Source organism: Rhinatrema bivittatum, chromosome 7 (genome assembly GCF_901001135.1).
Source record: "Rhinatrema bivittatum chromosome 7, aRhiBiv1.1, whole genome shotgun sequence".
Taxonomy (NCBI): Eukaryota; Metazoa; Chordata; class Amphibia; order Gymnophiona; family Rhinatrematidae; genus Rhinatrema; species Rhinatrema bivittatum.
The window spans coordinates 226262099-226277978 of NC_042621.1; the positions used below are offsets into that span (position 1 = coordinate 226262099).

The 15880-nt window shown below is 43.3% G+C and overlaps 1 protein-coding gene across 3 annotated transcripts in view; it reads left to right on the forward strand.

Moving 5' to 3' along the window:
- IDE (insulin degrading enzyme) overlaps positions 1–15880 on the forward strand; it is a 434361-nt gene that overhangs the window by 181037 nt on the left and 237444 nt on the right. For all 3 annotated transcript variants that reach the window (XM_029609922.1, XM_029609921.1, XM_029609920.1), the window contains exon 14: positions 15245–15327. In XM_029609922.1, the coding sequence (XP_029465782.1) occupies positions 15245–15327 (83 nt within the window). The remainder of the gene's footprint in view (positions 1–15244; positions 15328–15880) is intronic.

Genomic DNA, 15880 nt, shown 5'->3' on the forward strand with positions numbered 1-15880 from the left:
CTGTAGCTAGGGATTCACCCATATGTGAAGACTACCATCCTGCTTGCAATTTGAGAAAGCAGAGTTGCTTACCTGTAACAGGTGTTCTTTGAGGAAAGCAGGATGTTAGTCCTCTCAAAACCTGCCCACCACCCCACGGAGTTGGGTTTCTCCTATTATTTTAATCGTAATTTTGTTAAAAGACTGAAGAGGGACCCCGCGTGTGTTTAGTCAAAATTCTAGAAACTTTGACATAAGTTTTCCACATTGGAGCTTTATCTGATGATGTCACTCATGTGTGAGGACTAAAATCCTGCTGTCTTCAGAGAACACCTGTTACAGGTAAGCAACTCTGCTTTCTGTCAGTTATTAAAATGTCTAGAAACAATTGAAAACTGAAATATTTTTTAATTATTGGATATATATGTATTCTTGTTCTGATTAAATTACAATTTTTTGCCCAGAAACAAGTGTATAATTATATTGATCACCAAAAGGATGTATTATCAATGTTTACAGCATGAAGTAGTTATCTGGTGGTGGTATCTTTCCTGTTTTGGAGTGAGAACACAATGGTAATAAACGAGCTTGTGAATGCAACAAAAAAAAAATCCAAACGTGGAACATACTTCAGTGAGTTATATCACATGCAAATGCATAGAAAGCAGTTCATTGATATTAAATGGCTTACTGTAAATCACGTATTGTAAACGGCACAATTATGAATTGGAGGTGGCGGTATATAAAACATTTTTAAATCATTTGCAATAACCTGGCTTATTAAAAAAAAAAAAAAAAAATTAACTGCATCTCAAAAGGTGTCATTAACTTTTGGAAAACTTTTACTGAATATTGTATTGTTAAAGCTTTTTTACCATAGCTGGTAATGTGCTCATGTTACCAGTAGTGATACAGAAGCACAATATTCACCCATCCTTTTGAGAGCTGAAGAAGGGTCTTAGAGGCCCAAAGTCCTTTTTTCAGTACCTTCTCCACACCCCCCCTCCCCCGAGCAGATGATATGACTTCTGTGAAAGCATAGTGCCCATGTTGTGTAACCCCAGTGACAGGAGTGGGGCTGGATGCTGGAGGAGCAGGCTGGAACAGGAGTCTTTTGCCTGTACTGGCCACCTTTTCTTCACGTTGAGCCAGCTGGACCAGTTACTGGAAGGCACCCGCAGGACCAGAGAGAGGCTAAAAAACTAAAGAAGAAGGCACCTGCTAAAACAAGAAGACTCAAAAACAGTAACAGGACAAACAAAGCAGAATATGTGGCCCAAGAGTAGGGTCAATATATGACCTTGACTTAGGGCCAGACAAAGCCAGAAACATAAACACAAGAACTAGGACTAGAAACAAGGACAAGATCTAAGAACAGGAACAAGAGCAAAGGTACCACACGAGAGGCCAAAACCAGGACTGTATCTGGGATCAGATCCAGGACCAGAGATTGGGAATGTGCATTGTATGAGGCTGGCTTACATCTGAGGCAGCATAAAAACAACTTGACCACCAGGAGGATGTGCAAGCAATAGATTTCAGAGGTCAGCAGCAGACTATAATACTACGAGGACTCGGCAAGTAGTACATAAGGCCTAATAAGGACCTCTATTGACAGGAGGCAAGAACTTCACAATAGGTCCTCACAGGTTCAAGACCCAATGTCCTCTCACCAACCCCACTTCTGTTTCCCTCTCCCCATCCAGGGTCTGCTATCCCCATCTACTCCATTTAATGCTGTCCTTTATCTGTAACAAGTGATGATGACATATAGAGGAAGTACAACCATGTCTGGTGCAAGGGTCTGTAACGCCCTTGGCAGACCAATGTAACACACCCCGCCCCCACCCCCCCAAACCCACCCTGGGTTGAATGTGCCCTCTGACAGCGGCAGATGTATAGTGTTATGTTCCATGTCCAGCAGATGGAGTCAGGACACAAAATTCCCAGGGGAGGAACCATATAACCACGCCTCCCCTGTAACAGCTCTCAGTAACGTTCTGACTCCAGCAGATGTGAGCAGGGGACTTGTGGTCCCCAGCTTGTTAGCTTAGGGCTACCTCCTCAGGGGGATCAAGTTTTTAAAAAAAAAAAAAAGGAAGTTTTAAATTTACAGTTTAGGTCACTTTGCTAAGGCTCCTTTTACAGCAGGGGGAGAGCTCTCCGCTGGTGCTGGCTCATCGCTCTCTAGCCTGGTGACTTGCTGACAGGCTGTTGCCTGTTTTTCTTTCTTTCTTTTCTCATTTTCCTCACTGAGGGCTCAGTTGGGGTAAGTGTATTTTTGTTTCATCTTCTTTTTCAGCAGAAGACTGCAATTTTTTGGACTCCGTTCGGCTCTCTGAGGTGAAAGTCGGTAGCGCCGGCCTCTCCCTCCTGACCCAGGTTTCCCCCCTCCCTTTTGGGGAGCGACCGACGTCCCGACCTGCGGCCCCGCGAAGCACCATTCCCCAGGGCCGCCTGCTGTCGGGAGGGTAATTCCCCGTCAGTTCTTCTTCAGGTCGGTGGGGAACCGCGGCAAGCGTCCGTTGCCGGGTTGGCGCTCATTTTAGGCGCGAGCCACCTGTAGAGCTTCCCCCTCCCTCTCTCCCTGCGGCGATGCAGTCCGCGGCGCCTTGTGAGGGCTCCGACAGGGCCAGATTATTTTCTGAAGAGGGTCTGTGCTCAGGCTGTTTCCCCGAGGGGGAATGTGCGCCAGCTACTAACAAGGACGTTCGAGCTGCAGACCGCGTGGGAAGGAAGCGCCAGGCCCTGTTCCCTCTCAGCCCGGGAACGGCGGCCATTTTGTTGCAAGATTCTGATGCCGCGCTCTCTGAGGAGGACACGGATAATCCGTTCCCCACTTCTAGGCCCGTTTTGGACCCTTACTCCGAGTCTAATCCTGGTTGGCAGAGGGGGGATCCCCCGGTGGGTGACCCCTCAGGATGCCAGGCCTTTTCCCCTGAATTCATAGTCCTGATGCACAGGGCTTTTCTTCAGAGCAGAGACATGACCTTCGGGACCTGGGGACCCTCTCCCCCCCAAGATACCATGTCCTACCCCCCTCCTGGGTGGGACCCTCCTTCAGGCTTGCCCCCCTTTAGTAGGCGGGGGAGCGGGGACATCTCGTGGCCCTACCGGGACACCATCGATAATACAGACTTCGTCGGGGGAAGGACAATCCCAGGACCCTGACGTGGACGACCCCACCTTGGCGGACCAGGTGGAGGGCGACGACCCTAGGGTCCTCCGCATCTTCCAAGCGGCGTAGATGACCTCATTCCCTACATCCTCCAGGAAATGGATATTGATCCCCCTCCGGAACCAGTGGGGCCTGACCCGGTTCTCAAGAAGGGGGACCCCCTCCTAGCAGGACTGCAGCCTCTAGCCAAGTCTTTTCCCACTCATCACAAGATCTTGCAATTGATCACTCGGGAATGGGATTCCCCGAAGGCCAACCTTAGGGTCGGTAGAGCCATGGAAAAATTGTATCCTCTGTCGGCCGATTTTTTAGAAATTCTCAAAGTTCCCGCATAAGATTCTGCGGTATCAGCAGTCACAAAGCATACCACTATTCCTGTCACTGGAGGGACGGCGTTGAAGGATATGCAGGATCGGAAGCTGGAGGTTTACCTCAAGCGTATCTTTGAGGTCTCAGCCTTAGGGATGCGGGCGGCTATCTGCAGTTCCCTCGCACAGCGAGCGGGTCTTCGGTGGGTGCAGCAGCTTCTCACCTCCCAGTCCTTACCAGACGCTGAGGCTCACCAGGCGGACAGACTGGAAGCCGTGGTTGCCTATGGAGCGGATGCTTTATAGCCCGAACCATGGTGGAGGCGGTCTCAGCGCGTCTGCTCCTTTGGCTTCGCAATTGGTCGGCTGATGCCTCTTCCAAGACACGTTTGGGGTCCCTTCCTTTTAAGGGTAGGTATCTTTTTGGTGAAGACTTGGATCAGATCATCAAGTCCCTTAATGAGAACGCGGTGCTCAAGTTGCCCGAAGATCGACCCCGTTCGTCAAGATCATATAATTACTCCAGAAACCGTTATCGTAACCAGTGGAGAGCGCGTCCTCAGAGGCAACAGCCAACTCGGGCTCCCTCTTCTCGTTCGCACTCCTGGAACCGGCCCTTTCGTGGGCGCCGCCAGGGTAAGGAAGCGCAGGGTGCTGGTACATTCGCTAAATCTACCCAATGATGCCAGATGGACCCGCGAGGTGGTCCCTCGATTGGGGGGTCGCCTTGCTCTCTTCTACAAAGAGTGGGTCCAAATCACGTCGGATCAATGGGTTCTGGATATTCTAAGACGCGGTTACGTTTTGGATTTTGTTTGTGCTCCTTGGGACCGGTTCCTGTTTTCCCCTTGCGGGTCCTTAATCAAACAGGGAGCCGTGCGGCAGACCCTCGATCGTCTCCTTCAATTGGGGGCCATAGTGCCGGTGCCAGCCGCCGAACTGGGCCGGGGGCATTATTCAATCTACTTTGTGGTTCCCAAGAAGGAAGGTACTTTCGTCCTATCCTGGACTTCAAGCAGGTCAACCGGTCCCTCAGAGTCCCTCGTTTCCGCATGGAGACACTCCGTTCAGTGTTAGCAGCGGCAGTTCATCCGGGAGAATTCTTGGCTTTGTTGGATCTCACGGAGGGGTATCTCCACATACCAATTTGTCAAGCTCATCAGCGTTACCTACGCTTCAAAATTTTGGGTCAACACTTCCAATTTCGCGCTCTTCCCTTTGGCCTGGCCACAGCTCCACGGGTTTTCACGAAGATCATGGTGGTAGTGGCGGCAACCTTGTGCAAGGAAGGCATCCTTGTGCATCCTTACCTAGACGATTGGCTCATCCGTGCAAAGTCACGAGCGCAGTGTATCCTCGCAGTCGACAGAGTGGTACAACTTCTCCAATCTCTGGGATGGATTGTCAACGTCACCAAGAGCAGCCTGGTCCCGTCCCAGTCATTGGATTTTCTGGGAGCTCACTTCGACACCAAGAATGCCAGGGTTTTTCTGCATCCGGACAGAGCTCATTCTCTACGTCAGCAGATTCAAGGATTTATGGCGCTCGAGACGCCCACTGCCTGGGACTACCTGCAGGTACTGGGGACCATGGCCTCGACCATCGATCTGGTTCCTTGGGCATTTGCGCATCTGAGGCCTCTGCAGAGATCCCTACTCTCCCGGTGGCAGCCAGTGTCGAGAGATTTCCAGGCAATCCTTCCGATTCCGAGAGGAACCTTCATCAGTCTCCATTGGTGGCTGGAACCGCGGCACCTAGCTCAGGGGGTGTCGCTGGAGGACCCGGATTGGGTGATTATCACCACGGACGCCAGCCTCACAGGCTGGGGAGCGGTCTGTCGGGACAGCTCAATCCAGGGTCGATGGACGGAGGAACAGTTGAAGTGGCCCATCAACTGCTTGGAGTCCAGGGCGGTCCGTCTGGCGTTACAGGGTTTCTTCCCCATAGTACACCATCAAGCAGTCAGGGTGCTATCGGTCAGTGCGACTACAGTGGCATACATCAATCGCCAGGGAGGCACGAGAAGTCGGTTGGTCTCTCTGGAAACCGACAAATTGATGGAGTGGGCAGAGCTTCACCTCAAACGACTAGTGGCCTCTCATAAATAAATAAATAAATATAGCGGGAGTGGACAACGTACAGGCAGACTTTCTCAGCCGACAAAACTTGGATCCCGGAGAGTGGGAGCTCTTGCGGCAGGCGATGCGGATAATAGTACGGCGATGGGGGACACCGCACGTAGACCTAATGGCAACCGCCGGAAATGCAAAGGCCGCCCGCTTCTTCAGCCACAGGCGGGAGCGCGGCGCCGAGGTCGTGAACGTGCTGGTCCTGCCCTGGCCGCGCCACTGTCTCCTATATGTTTTCCCACCGTGGCCCCTCGTGGGCAAGGTGATCCGCAGGATAGAGGCACACCAAGGGCCGGTGATCCTTGTGGCGCCAGAGTGGCCCCGATGACCGTGGTTCGCGGATCTGCACAATTTGACGGTGGAGGGTCCCCTTCGTCTTGGTCAGCTGCCACGTCTTCTACGCCAGGGACCAATATTTTTCAAGGAGGCAGATCGCTTCTGTCTTGCAGCCTGGCTTTTGAGAGGCATCAGTTGAGGAGGCGCGGTTATCTGGAGCCGGTTATTTCAACGCTACTGAAAGCACGTATGATGTCCACCTCTGTTACCTATGTTCGAGTCTGGAAGGTCTTTGAGGATTGGTGTGGAGCGAATGACATTCTTCCCATGCAGGCCTCAGTGCCACAAGTTCTTTCCTTCTTGCAGGCAGGTTTGGATTTGGGTCTTGCTTACAATTCTCTTCGGGTTCAGGTGGCGGCCTTGGGGGATTTTCTTCGCAGTGGAAATAAGGAGTTTCTGTCCTCGCATCCGGACGTCTCCCGTTTCCTTAAAGGAGTGAAACACTTGAAGCCTCCGATTCGCCCACCTTGTCCGGCGTGGAATCTGAATCTGGTGCTCAGAGTCCTCTGTGGTTCGCCGTTCGAACCTCTAAGCTCGGCTACCATCAAGGACGTCACTCTCAAGACCATTTTTCTCGTGGCAATCAGTTCAGCAAAACGTATTTCCGAGCTGCAGGCCCTATCCTGTCATGAGCCATACCTTCGTTTCACGCCTGAAGGGGTTTCGCTGAGGACGGTTCCTTCTTTTCTCCCTAAAGTGGTTTCGGCATTCCACCTCAACCAATCGGTGGAATTACCATCTTTTGCCTCTTCTGAGTCTGGAGACCTGCGTAGACTGGATGTAAGGCATGCTATCTGGAGGTGACTAATGATTTTCGGCTCTCCGATCATCTGTTTATCCTCTGGTCTGGACCCCGGAAGGGTTGCATGGCCTCCAAACAATCTATAGCGCGGTGGTTGAAGGGAGCGATCATAGCGGCGTAGTTAAGTCCCCTCCGCTGGTTGTCAAGGCTCATTCTCTTCGAGCCCAGGCGACATCTTGGGCGGAGAGCTCCTCCGTCTCCACTCAGGAGACTTGTAGGGCAGCCACCTGGAAGTCGATCCATACTTTTGCGAGACATTATCGCCTGGACGTCGGTGCTCCGTCGGGCGGTCAGCTTGGAGACAAGGTAATACGAGCAGGGCTGTCTGCGGCCCACCCATGATAGGAAAGCTTTGGTACATCCCACCGTCTGGAATGATCCTGGTATGTACAGGGAAAAGAAAATTATTCCTACCTGCTAATTTTCGTTCCTGTAATACCATGGATCATTCCAGACACCCTCCCTTGGTTTGGGGGTTTGCTTGTGGGACATCCCTGCCTACCTGTCTTAACAATATTTTACTCTGTATTTCGAATACTGCGCGTCTTTTTTGTTCACGCACTGCTGTTCGCAAGTTCACTGTTCAGAATTTAGTTGCTGTTTATTTGGACAGTGGTTATTTCAATTCCTTCTTTGATTACTTGATCCCTCTGTTTTTAGTCTCTCTCTTTTGGGCTTTGTTAGTCTAGTTACTGAGACTGTTGCAGGGGAGGCGTGGTTATATGGTTCCTCCCCTGGGAATTTTGTGTTCTGACTCCATCTGCTGGACATGGAACATAACCCACCATCTGGAATGATCCATGGTATTACAGGAACGAAAGTTAGCAGGTAAGGAATAATTTTCTTATATATTTTGACTCAACAAAGGCTTACAAGGTGAATAAATTGGTTGGGGGGGTTTTTTTTTTCAAAAATGTTGCTTTTGATAGGGAAACACCTTAGTTTCATATGTACTCAGGAAGTCTAAAGCAACAGTGTTATTAACAGCAATGCACTATTACATGACAGTAGTTGGAGAGGAAAGAATACTTATTGGGGACTACAGCAAAACCAAAGGTAGGGTGGATAACCTGGATCACTTAATATGTGTGACAACTTGCAAATGAAAAATTGTTGCCCAACGACAGTGTTTTTAAATTTGATTGATATTGTGCACTTGCCACCTTTGTTTGAGAAATCATCCTGCTTGGAACAGCAGATTACCTTAAGAAAGACAGCGCCTGTTTTTTACTTGGTTTGAAGAACAGTTGATTAATGAACAGATCAAACCAACATAGATATGTGATGGCAGAAAAGGACCGTATGGCCTGTCTAGTCTGCCCATCCACACCAACAAATTGTTTATAATTCCTATACTCCCTCAGAGAATCCCCTGAGTTTATCCCATGCTTTCCAGAAATCAGATACTGAATTTGTCTCCATCACCTCCACGGGGAGGCTATTTCATACATGCATTACCCTTTGTAAAAAAAAAAAAAAAAATTACTCCTGAATTAACCCCCTACAAAATACTGATAATCTGACCAGACCAGTCAGAATTAGATTGATAGCACTGGACTACAAAATCCCAGTATCCACCACTGCACTTGGTAAGGGAAAAAGGGTACATTGTGCTTTCTTTCCTGGAGCATCACACCACAAATCATAAAGACATAATGAGGACTGCAATAAATTTGTGTGTAAAGAGCACATAACTACCATAAAGCTATGTTTTATGTTCAATGAAATAATACATGTTGATATATGTATCTTATAGCTTAATGCTTTGAGTCACTGAAAAAAATGATTATTCCTAGGAAAACAGTTTTTTCCTAAATTTATAAAAAAAAAAAAAAAAAAAAATAGATACAAGTTTTTATGGAAAATAAGATTTTTAATTAAATAAAAGTTTTTAAATTAATGTTAAACTAAATTGCGTTTTTTCAGAGTTACTTTGGATTGTGGGCTCTGGGTCCAAAAGGAGCCTAGAACTGCACCATTGTCAATTTATGGGGTCTGAATGTCCCCCATGAGACTAAATACAAAATTGAATCTTTATGGGTAGAAATCCCTTGTGTGTCAGGGAAGACTATAGTGATAGGGGTATACTACCATCCACCTGGTCAAGATGGTGAGACGGACAGTGAAATGCTAAGAGAAATTAGGGAAGCTAACCAAATTGGTAGTGCAGTAATAATGGGAGACTTCAATTACCCCAATATTGACTGGGTAAATGTATCATCGGGTCACACTAGAGAGATAACGTTCCTGGATGAAATAAATGATAGCTTTATGGAGCAATTGGTTCAGGAACCGACGAGAGAGGGAGCAATTTTAGATCTAATTCTCAGTGGAGCACAGGACTTGGTGAGAGAGGTAATGGTGGTGGGGCCGCTTGGCAATAGTGATCATAATATGATCAAATTTGATTTAATGACTGGAAGAGGAACAGTGTGTAAATCCAAGGCTCTCGTGCTAAACTTTCAAAAGGGAAACTTTGATAAAATGAGAAAAATTGTTAGAAAAAAACTGAAAGGAGCAGCTAAAAAAGTAAAAAATGTCCAAGAGGCATGGTCATTGTTAAAAAAAATACCATTCTAGAAAAACAGTCCAGATGTATTCCACACATTAAGAAAGGTGGAAAGAAGGCAAAACGATTACCGGCATGGTTAAAAGGGGAGGTGAAAGAAGCTATTTTAGCCAAAAGATCTTCATTCAAAAATTGGAAGAAGGATCCAACAGAAGAAAATAGGATAAAGCATAAACGTTGGCAAGTTAAATGTAAGACATTGATAAGACAGGCTAAGAGAGAATTTGAAAAGAAGTTGGCTGTAGAGGCAAAAATTCACAGTAAAAACTTTTTAAAATATATCCGAAGCAGAAAGTCTGTGAGGGAGTCAGTTGGACTGTTAGATGATCGAGGGGTTAAAGGGGCACTTAGAGAAGATAAGGCCATCGCAGAAAGATTAAATGATTTCTTTGCTTTGGTGTTTACTGAAGAGGATGTTGGGGAGGTACTCGTAATGGAGAAGGTTTTCATGGGTAATGATTCAGATGGACTGAATCAAATCACGGTGAACCTAGAAGATGTGGTAGGCCTGATTGACAAACTGAAGAGTAGTAAATCACCTGGACCGGATGGTATACATCCCAGAGTTCTGAAGGAACTAAAAAATGAAATTTCAGACCTATTAGTAAAAATTTGTAACCTTTCATTAAAATCATCCATTGTATCTGAAGACTGGTGGATAGCAAATGTAACCCCGATATTTAAAAAGGGCTCCAGGGGCGATCCGGGAAACTACAGACCAGTTAGCCTGACTTCAGTGCCAGGAAAAATAGTGGAAAGTGTTCTAAACATCAAAATCACAGAACATATAGAAAGACATGGTTTAATGGAACAAAGTCAGCATGGCTTTACTCAGGGCAAGTCTTGCCTCACAAATCTGCTTCACTTTTTTGAAGGAATTAATAAACACGTGGATAAAGGTGAACCGGTAGACGTAGTATACTTGGATTTTCAGAAGGCGTCTGACAAAGTTCCTCATGAGAGGCTTCTAGGAAAAATAAAAAGTCATGGGATAGGTGGCGATGTCCTTTCGTGGATTGCAAACTGGCTAAAAGACAGGAAACAGAGAGTAGGATTAAATGGACAATTTTCTCAGTGGAAGAGTGGACAGTGGAGTGCTTCAGGGATCTGTATTGGGACCCTTACTTTTCAATATATTTATAAATGATCTGGAAAGAAATAAGACTAGTGAGATAATCAAATTTGCAGATGACACAAAATTGTTCAGAGTAGTTAAATCACAAACAGATTGTGATAAATTGCAGGAAGACCTTGTGAGACTGGAAAATTGGGCATCCAAATGGCAGATGAAATTTAATGTGGATAAGTGCAAGGTGATGCATATAGGGAAAAATAACCCATGCTATAATTACACAATGTTGGGTTCCATATTAGGTGCTACAACCCAAGAAAAAGATCTAGGTGTCATAGTGGATAACACATTGAAATAGTCGGTTCAGTGTGCTGCGGCAGTTGGGAATTATTAGAAAGGGAATGGTGAATCAAAGGGAAAATGTCATAATGCCTCTGTATCGCTCCATGGTGAGACCGCACCTTGAATACTGTGTACAATTCTGGTCGCCGCATCTCAAAAAAGATATAATTGCGATGGAGAAGGTACAGAGAAGGGCTACCAAAATAAGGGGAATGGAACAGCTCCCCTATGAGGAAAGACTAAAGAGGTTAGGACTTTTCAGCTTGGAGAAGAGATGGCTGAGGGGGATATGATAGAGATGTTTAAAATTATGAGAGGTCTAGAACGGGTAGATGTAAATCGGTTATTTACTCTTTCAGATAGTAGAAAGACTAGGGGGCACTCCATGAAGTTAGCATGAGGCACATTTAAAACTAATCGGAGAAAGTTCTTTTTCACTCAACGCACAATTAAACTCTGGAATTTGTTGCCAGAGGATGTAGTTAGTGCAGTTAGTATAGCGGTGTTTAAAAAAGGATTGGATAAGTTCTTGGAGGAGAAGTCCATTACCTGCTATTAAGTTCACTTAGAGAATAGCCACTGCCATTAGCAATGGTAACATGGAATAGACTTAGTTTTTGGGTACTTGCCAGTTTCTTATATCCTGGATTGGCCACTGTTGGAAACAGGATGCTGGGCTTGATGGACCCTTGGTCTGACCCAGTATGGCATTTTCTTATGTTCTTATGTTCTTAAAGAGTATTAATGGTTTTCATGGCAAAAAACAACAAAGGGACAACCTTATACCATGGAAAGATTTTATTGATATATTCCATTAGAGAGCCCGACTCCAGCCGAGTTTCGCCAAATGAGGCTGCATCAGGGGCTAAAGATAAAATTTAAAAAATTAAAACAATTTTTATAGAAATCCAAACAATAAAAGTACTGTATCATAAATATCACTTAAACATATATATATATATATATATATATATATATATATATATATAAAAAATAATTTTTACCTCAAGTTCCATTCAGTGATTATGAAACTACATAAACATTCTTTTATGTAGTAACAAGGATGTCAAGCATTGACCTAAATATACAGATAAATTGTACATAGAGAAACAATTGAAGATGAGGCATAAATAAATCATATTCCCTTTTGTTACTAAGAATGTTTTGTGTTTTTTTAATCTTCATTTTCTGTGTTGGATAATATTTTTTCTTTTGAATTATAGTGGAATTATAACTATATATATATATAGAGAGAGAGAGAGAGAGACTTATCTAAAAAAAACATGCCCACTCCCTATCTGCAAACTGAAATATTTTTTTTCTATTTTTTACTTGTATTATTACAAAAAGTTGTATTTGCACTATTATATTTAACCAACAAAGATTCACCTCAAAAAAACAAATTTCACTTCAACCTATTAGACCACACCATGCATACTTTCACATTATATTCACTTCTAAACCTCAATCTAAAACCTACCCACTAATGCCCAAACAGCTGAAGAAACCTAAAACTTTTTCTAAACAATTTGAAACAAGCATTGAACATTAGGAATTAAAATGACTCCTAACAATTAACTTGCACTCGTGAGGAGTGACACAGATCAAATTCACACAATTAACACTGAGTCCAACCATGATGATGAGGGATGATTTTTAAATCAGTACATTTCCAACCAAGATGACAGATAAATTCAATTGTAGGATGTTGCAAGTCTTTCAAAATAGAATATTTTTATTAGTATACTTATGACGACAACACTAGGCTTTGTACCAAAGGTGTATTGAGCTTTTTATATCACAATCCCTTGTCAGATTTCCTGTAAGGGAAACTTCCATAGAAAAATAGAAATGACGGCAGAAGAAGACCAAACGGCCCATCCAGTCTGTCCAGCAAGCTTTCACACTTTTTTTTTCTCTCATACTTATCATACAGATCATACAGCCTGATACTTCACTTTCAATGCATATCCAGCATAGCTCTCTGCTTCAACGGCAGGGGAGAAAGACTGATACTTCATGCATATCTATCATAGCTCTCTGCTTCAGTGGCAGGTGAGAAAGACCGATACTTCACGCATATCCAGCATAGCTCTCTCTCTCAACGGCAGGGGGATGAAGAAAAGTGGATCTATATACAGACAACAACCAACAAGGACTGAATTACATAATCTGGGTAAACAAATAAGCATGGGTGTAGCTTGCTTATTGCGGCAGTTACTACCCCCTAACTAATTAAGCTAGATATTTCACTTAGATGTAGTTTCAACACTGCTCTCTACATTAATGGTGGGGGTGAAAGGGAAATAGAACCAAAAGGTTACTAAGAGCCAAGAGAAACAGATAAGTATGAGAAAAAAAAGTGCAAAGCTTGCTGGGCAGACTGGTTGGGCCGTTTGGTCTTCTTCTGCCGTCATTTCTATGTTTATCTCTTACGCTTGGCTCTTAGTAACCTTTTTTATTCTATATCCCTTCCACCCCCGCCATTAATGTAGAGAGCAGTGTTGGAACTGCATCTAAGTGAAATAGCTTAATTAGTTAGCGGTATTAACCACTGCAATAAGCAAACTACACCCATGCTTATCTGTTTATCCAGACTATGTAATTCAGTCCTTGTTGGTTGTTGCCTGAATATAGATCCATGTTTCTTCATTCCCCCCTGCTGTTGAAGCAGAGAGCCATGCTGGCTATGCATTGAAAGTGAAGTATCAGTCTTGTTCCCCTGCTGTTGAAGCAGAGAGCTATGCTGGATATGCGTGAAGTGTCCAGAAAAGTAATTATATCCTACCTCAACAAGGATCTTGTTTCACCCGGAACACAGGCTTCTTCATGGGGTTCTTTGTAAATTCATCTCATATTATTTGCATCATGGTTACTGCTGTGGTGGCTAGTTGTAGGCAAATTGATTACCGCTTCTCAGAAATGTTCTTTCAATTATCCACTATGATTAAATAAGACAGTATGGTGTTACTCACTTATTGCCTGTATGTTACACAGAATAGTTACAAAGAACAGTTATAATCCTCAAATCCCTTCTCACTACTAAACTTTATCAAGTTAAACTTTAAAATTTTTAAATCTGATGTCCAAACCTGACCCCCACTATCTCTTACCTAAACTTCTCCCGCTGGCAAGCCTCCCAGCAGTGTTTGTATCTGCATCCATTGCCTGCTGTCTCCCTATGTTTTCCCAATAACTCCTCCCATACTCACAACAAGGCCAACCTTAAATTATATTTAAACTTTGTTGAAAATTTTTTCTGATATGCCTGACAATGCCGCATCAGTACCGATTAGTTTTCTTTTGAAGCAATTCAGTACATCTGCTCAGTGCTTTATCATTATTCTTCCCCCTGAGGAAGCCAGTATTGGCAAAACATTTTAAGGTCTTTTGTTGGGGTGCGCTCAGCTTTGAGCAACTCTACCAACATAGACTTCCGTTGCTGCAGACTGTGCTCGGCTATTACCACTTCCATCCATATAGACTCTTGTAGGAACTGCTAACTAAAAGAACTATTGCATAGAACTTTTCATCAAGCAACTATTCTCTTAATAACCAGAAGCAGGTTCCTATTTCTTACAGGACTCTTATGAGGACTTTGCATGATTCATTATTTCCAGTATAGATGCTATAGCATTTTTTGCTTTACATCACGTGGCAATAGCTAGTACTTTTTATTCTCTGATTCTGTATACTTAAACATTGCATAATTTAAAATATACAAAAAATATTTCAGTTTTCTATGATTTTGTTTAGTGTTCCTACTTTTGTATTTATGGTATATGTATCTATTAGGATTAATTTGATTCACACATGCCTATTTATTTATTTAAAATGTTTATATTCCGCCTATATTGACCAATGCGTGCTAGGTGGATTACAATGGCAAATAAAATTCATAATATTTTAAAAACATTCAATATTAAAACAAAAACAAACATAAGAAGTTTCCAAACATAAGTACTATAAAAGTTCACTCCTTTTACATTAGGGATCGAAAGCATGCCTAAACAGCAGTATCTTAAGTTGTTTTCTAAATAATTTAATAGCACTGTAAGCCCATAGGGTCTCAGGTAATTTTGGCCCTGCAACAAAAAAAGCCCTAACTCGCAGCTACTGCAATTGCGCTGTCTGAATGGTAGGAATTACCAGTAAATGTTTGTCCCTGGATTGCAAGGTCCAAGACTGAATATAGTACTTAAGCAGATCAGATAAATAAGAAGGCCCGCCTGAGTTCAGGATCTTAAATACAAGGACCTGAGTTTGAAATGCCGTCCGGTATCTTACTGGTAGCCAGTGAAGTTTCTGCAACCGAAGAGTAATATACTCCTGGCACTGACCAGCAACTAAAAGGCAGGTTGCAGAATTCTGCAGAACCTGAATTACTCTCAGTGAAGCAACAGGGAGTCCTATGATAGAGAATATATACAGTATTTATTCATTCCATTACAAAAGAAATTATATATATCTATATCAGTTTTCAAATCCCCTTGAAAAATTAAATTCTCAATGTATTTTTTTTTTCTTAGGATACTGCCATGAGCAAATTATGGTTCAAGCAAGACGATAAATTCTTCTTACCGAAAGCATGTCTCAACTTTGAGTTTTTCAGGTATGTAACCTTATATCTGGCCAGAACTTTGACTCTAGAATGGTGCTTGGTTTCTGCAATGCATGTTCACTGAATTTTGGTTGTGTGTTTAAAAGGTTTTAGTGAACAATTTACTGTAGCCAGCAAATCATCCTGGTTTAAAACAGAAAAAATTCTGAACTTGAATGATGAATGTAGATTATGTAGTAGTGTCATAATCTAGTACATTTTATTTAATTTGAGTTCTTGTTTATGTAAGCCTAGGGATTATTGGGAAATATATATGAAAGAAGTATAATTCCATTCTAATCATAGTAAATGATTGTCATCAGTTATTTCTATGATAAATCTATAACCAGGTCCTATTTTAATGTTACTTATTACTATGTGAAACAGCACTCGGGTTTTTTTTTTTTTTTTACATAATTACAATACAATAATAACTATCTGCTAGAAATGTCTCATTGTATATGGTAGGAATGTTCAATTTTAAAAGTAGATTTACTGTATGTCTGTAGTATGAATGTACTGTGTTAACTTTGTTGGTTAACTACATCTTTCTTTTTTGTGTTTA